At 34.5% G+C, this 4,527-nt stretch overlaps 1 protein-coding gene across 1 annotated transcript; it reads right to left on the bottom strand.

The window, feature by feature from the left end:
• Positions 1 to 296: 296 nt before the first annotated feature.
• LOC121172978 (uncharacterized) lies at positions 297 to 4,527 on the bottom strand. Its single transcript, XM_041006239.1, has 2 exons — positions 885 to 4,527; positions 297 to 695 (listed from the first exon to the last, which is right to left on the bottom strand). The coding sequence occupies exons 1-2, from the start codon at positions 1,486 to 1,488 to the stop codon at positions 517 to 519; spliced, it is 783 nt and encodes a 260-aa protein (XP_040862173.1). The 5' UTR covers positions 1,489 to 4,527; the 3' UTR covers positions 297 to 516.

The raw sequence follows: 4,527 nt of genomic DNA on the forward strand, positions 1-4,527 counted from the left end.
TGCATGTGCTTCAGCCATGACAAAAGTTGGCCATAAGATTCATCCCAATCACCATATTCTATCATAATGGCCTTTTGTTTAGCCTTCCAGGCCTTTCTATATGAAATTTTATAGTTAAACATATCACTGATCCTTTCTTGAATCAAAGAAATTTTCAATGACGGATCTTCTTTAATCATCCCTATGAAATAATTATAACAAAAAATAATTATCAACATAAACCAAATCAATGATAAACAAACATGAATAATTAAAATAGTTAAAATCATACCTACTACACACGTAGCAATCAAATCAGAATCAAGTTTGTCATGGTCTTGTGTTATATTCATATTCAAACACGTGTGTGGTCCCCCCCCCCTAACTGCGTAACTTTCCATGTATCAGTTTTTTAGATACAATTGCCCTCATATAAAAAGGGCATGGAATGCCATCACTTCGATTTGGGTAGCAAACGACATATTTTTGTGATTTTGATTCAAGAACTTTAAAAGTTTGGTGCACCTTCATAACATACTATTGCAGTGCATTTTTCACTGCTTTTTTGCTTTCAAATTCCATGCCAAAAAATAATTCTTGACCAATATTGAAGGTTGATGCCATATCAAAACCACGGATGTCTTCTTCATCGGGATGACTCCAATTAATGTTACTATAATTAGAAGCGGATTCCCAAAATGTAGTCTCACTTCCACCTGCAAAAAAATCTTAATATACGGTTTTTTCTCAAAAGTATTTACGAAAACGTCTCTTTTAGTGCTATTTAATGTCCATTAATGGTTTAAAACTATATACCAATACAGGCCTCTTCTGTATACTATTTATGAAAAAATATTATAAGATTAAAATATTATAAGATTACAATATTATTTAATTAAATATACCTTCTCTTGGTTGCATGATTGTAAGGGGTTGGATCATGTTGGCAACTTCTTCATCTGTGTCAAATATATCATCGATATCTTCCTCCTCATCCAACGAGTCCTCAACATATGAATTAGATATCATATAATCATCATCGCCAGAATCTTCATCTAAATTTGTTACAAATCTTTGAACTGTTGATTCATTGGCAGCTATATTATTCCCACATGATAATAGTGAATTTTTCACATTCAACGCAGAAGCACCGACAACATCTACTTCAACGCACAATTCAATGAAACCCATTTCTTGTTGTTGAAAACTTTCAATCATTGTTTCAACATCTTCATCGTCACAAATTTGCAATGCAATATATTTACCTGCAACTAAAAATCGGCAAGTCATAATAGATATACTTTCATTTTTATCTAATTTTACCTTATCACAAATTCTGTTTTTTAACCCATCAAAAGTTACACCATGTTTAATTTGAATAGCCTTTTTAGGGCCTTCAAATGTGATGTCATCGTCACTTTCAAATATTATTCCATTCAAATAAACCAGAACAATAATCGAAGAACTCATTTTTATAATAAAACCTACAAAATAAATCAATAATGTCATCAACAATTTTCATTAATAATAATAATAACATCAAAAAATAATACAAATTAATAAATATATTACTGATTTTCACCCCACAAAAGAAATATCAACAAAGTTGTAATATAGAGAGAAAGAAATTTGGAGAGATGCGGAAATAATGCTCCAGAAAGTGTGTGTGAATGGAAGGGGGAAGGGGGGGGGTTTATATAGGCATGTATTGTGCCGGTAGTAATGGCGCAATACATTGTACCTAGGGCATTTGAGCAAAGGGTTGCTCCAACTGACATGGCACAATACCTTTTTAGCTAGTTAACACTACACACGCTGCCAAAAGCCTATCCAAACGTGGTTGCGCCACTGCGACTATAGCAACCCATTGCGCATATCTATTGGCACAACAGCTCAATGCCACATGTTAGCTTCCCGTTGTATTGTGCCCATGCCTTTGGTGCAATGCAAATAAAAATAGACCTCCCAGTAAATGTTTGAAAATAGACCCTTATTGGTAAATAGTTTGCAAAAGAAGCCTAAACTGGTACTTTTGCCCTCAAATCCCCAATCCTTTTTGGAACCGTTTCGTCAACACCGTTGTTGGAGTTAAAGGTCTGTTTTCGAGTCCAAAGTAATCATTCCCTTTTGGAAGAGAGGATAAAAACCTTGCATTCATGACTTTATCTTGAATCATAGGCACCATCCTTGGGGAAAAAAAAACTCCATCTCAGTTCTTTAATGGAAGAAATATTAGATAAAAAACCTTGACTTCCCATTGCTATGTTTCCACTCAACATGGTCATGGAATTAATGTTGTTATGAGAAAATTGTCATGTTGGTTTAATAGTTATAGTATTTATATTAAGTGGAATCCATTTAAATTAGCATCATGTTCTGAATTGATTTGAGTTGGACATAGATTTGTTATTTATGTTAAGATTTCACAAATTAAAAAAAATTGAACAAAAATAATAACATTTTTAATCACAATAAATATTTCGTTGGCAGGGTTGAGGGATGAGGATGCCATCATGTTCTGAATTCATATGGTTTGGACATAGATTTGTTATTTATGTCAAGATTTCACAAATTAAAAAAATTGAACAAAAATAATAATATTTTCAATCACAATAAATGTCTCTTTTGAGGGAGGAGGATGTCAAATGTAACATTTAGTAGTAGATCTCATTTTAGGATCTTAAATAACTTTTTGATAGAACACACATATCCTACTTTGAAATATTTTAATTTTTTTAAAAAAAAAATTCTCTTCCTCATCTTTTTCTTCCCCTGTCTTGGTAACTGTTCCTCTTCCTCTCTCCCCTTCCTCTTTTTTCTCTTCCTCTCTACATGTTCCTTTTTCCCTCTCCCCTTCTTCTTTTTCCTTTTTTTTTCTCTTCCCTCCCTTTCCTTTTCCGCTCTCCCTGTGAAGCACAATGTGACAGTGCTGCCAAATCGCCACACCTTCACCACCACGATGAAGCCATATACTGAAGAAGGTCTCTTGTTCCAGTACTTCCTTAGATTATGGCATGCAACCCATTTCAAGCATTTTTTTCTTGTTGTTTGATTTATTATTTTGATTCAATCTTGTTGGATGAACTAATCTTATTTTTTGAGTGGATTAAATCTATTGTCTTGTTTTATTTTGATTCATTCGGGTGCTTTATTCTTCCTTTGCATCTTCTTGTTGTTACTTCCCTCCCAAACTCGTTAAGCCAGTCACATCTTTCAAGATCTTGTGCAAGATCTTATATCATGGAGATCCTAACTCTCTCTCTCTCTCTCTCTCTCTCTCTCTCTCTCTCTCTCTCTCTCTCTCTCTCTCTCTCTCTCTCTCTCTCTCTCCTGCTGGATCTTGACAAAAATAGATCTTGAGTGCAAGAACCCACTCCAAGATCCTGCACTAAAGTTACTCTAAGGGCTAAGGGAGAGAGTTAGTCTCATAAGGATTGAGCGAGTGAGTTTCCTTGCACAATGCCTTTCATTTTTTTTTTAATTTTAATGAGTTGTCAAGAGTGCGTGTAAAGTTGACGTGTTGAGTGGGTGTGTAGACTAGATTTGTTCTTGATCAATAGGAGTAAATCTCATGTTTTTGACTAATTTATGTTCTAAGATTTTAGAAATATTAATGTTGAAACTTGGGTAACACACATTTTTAAGAGTCCCAATTTTTGGACAACTCCACAGATACACTACTTGACCATTATCAAAGTGAACCTAACTCAATTGGTTAAATAAAGTGTATGAATTATTATAAATAATTTAATATTATTTTCGATTCCTACAAATAAAAATAAATTACTTGACAATTGCCTAAGTGACTTTTTTTTATTCAATTTTCCTTTCATAAATTTTAAAAAATAAATAAATAAAAAACCTTAACTCAACAAAAGGGGCAAACAAGGCTTGCAAAAAAAAAAAAAACTCTTGCAAACCTCGAGAAGCACATCACACTCTTTCTCTTTCTCTCGTCGCAGCCTTTCTCCCTCCCACATCCATAACCATTGCTCCGCCAAACACCACCACACCACTTGCCTGAATCAACCCCACATCGCTCAAGCCACCCAAAACCACCACCCCGCCACCAGCGCGCCACCCAGAAACACCACCAACTACCCATGACCCAAACCACCATGACCTCGACGCACCACCATCAAACACAATTGTCACCAACCAAATCACTGTTGGGGCACCCATCGGCACTGTCAACCCCGTAGACGTTGAACTCTGATTCGAACAACAACACGCAATCCCTTTGACGAACCAGATCTGCAAAGTTTTTCTTTCCTTCCTTCCTTTCATTTCCTTTTGGTGTTGTCTTAATTTTTTTATTAAGAAACCAAGAAGAAAACAATTGATTTTGTATAGTCTGTTGATGGAATTTGGCTATTGTTTGCATTTGTATTTTTACCTTGATGTTTCAAGACTAAAAAGTTTCCATCTTTGGCTCCCTGCAAATTAACGTACATTTTTTTCTTTCTTTTAATTTGATGGTTTTTGGGGTCTCTTTGGTGTTTGCTATTATTGTTTTATTATATGAAATGGAATGAATACTTTTTTTCC

This window comes from Glycine max, chromosome 10 (assembly GCF_000004515.6).
Source record: "Glycine max cultivar Williams 82 chromosome 10, Glycine_max_v4.0, whole genome shotgun sequence".
In the NCBI taxonomy this organism is placed as follows: Eukaryota; Viridiplantae; Streptophyta; class Magnoliopsida; order Fabales; family Fabaceae; genus Glycine; species Glycine max.

Excerpts from the sequence above, each read along its gene's own strand:
- LOC121172978 (XM_041006239.1), bottom strand. The coding sequence starts at position 1,488 with ATGACATTATTGATTTATTTTGTAGGTTTTATTATAAAAATGAGTTCT. Across the intron at positions 696-884 it reads AATCATGCAACCAAGAGAAG|GTGGAAGTGAGACTACATTT; the intron begins GTATATTTAATT and ends ATTTTTTTGCAG.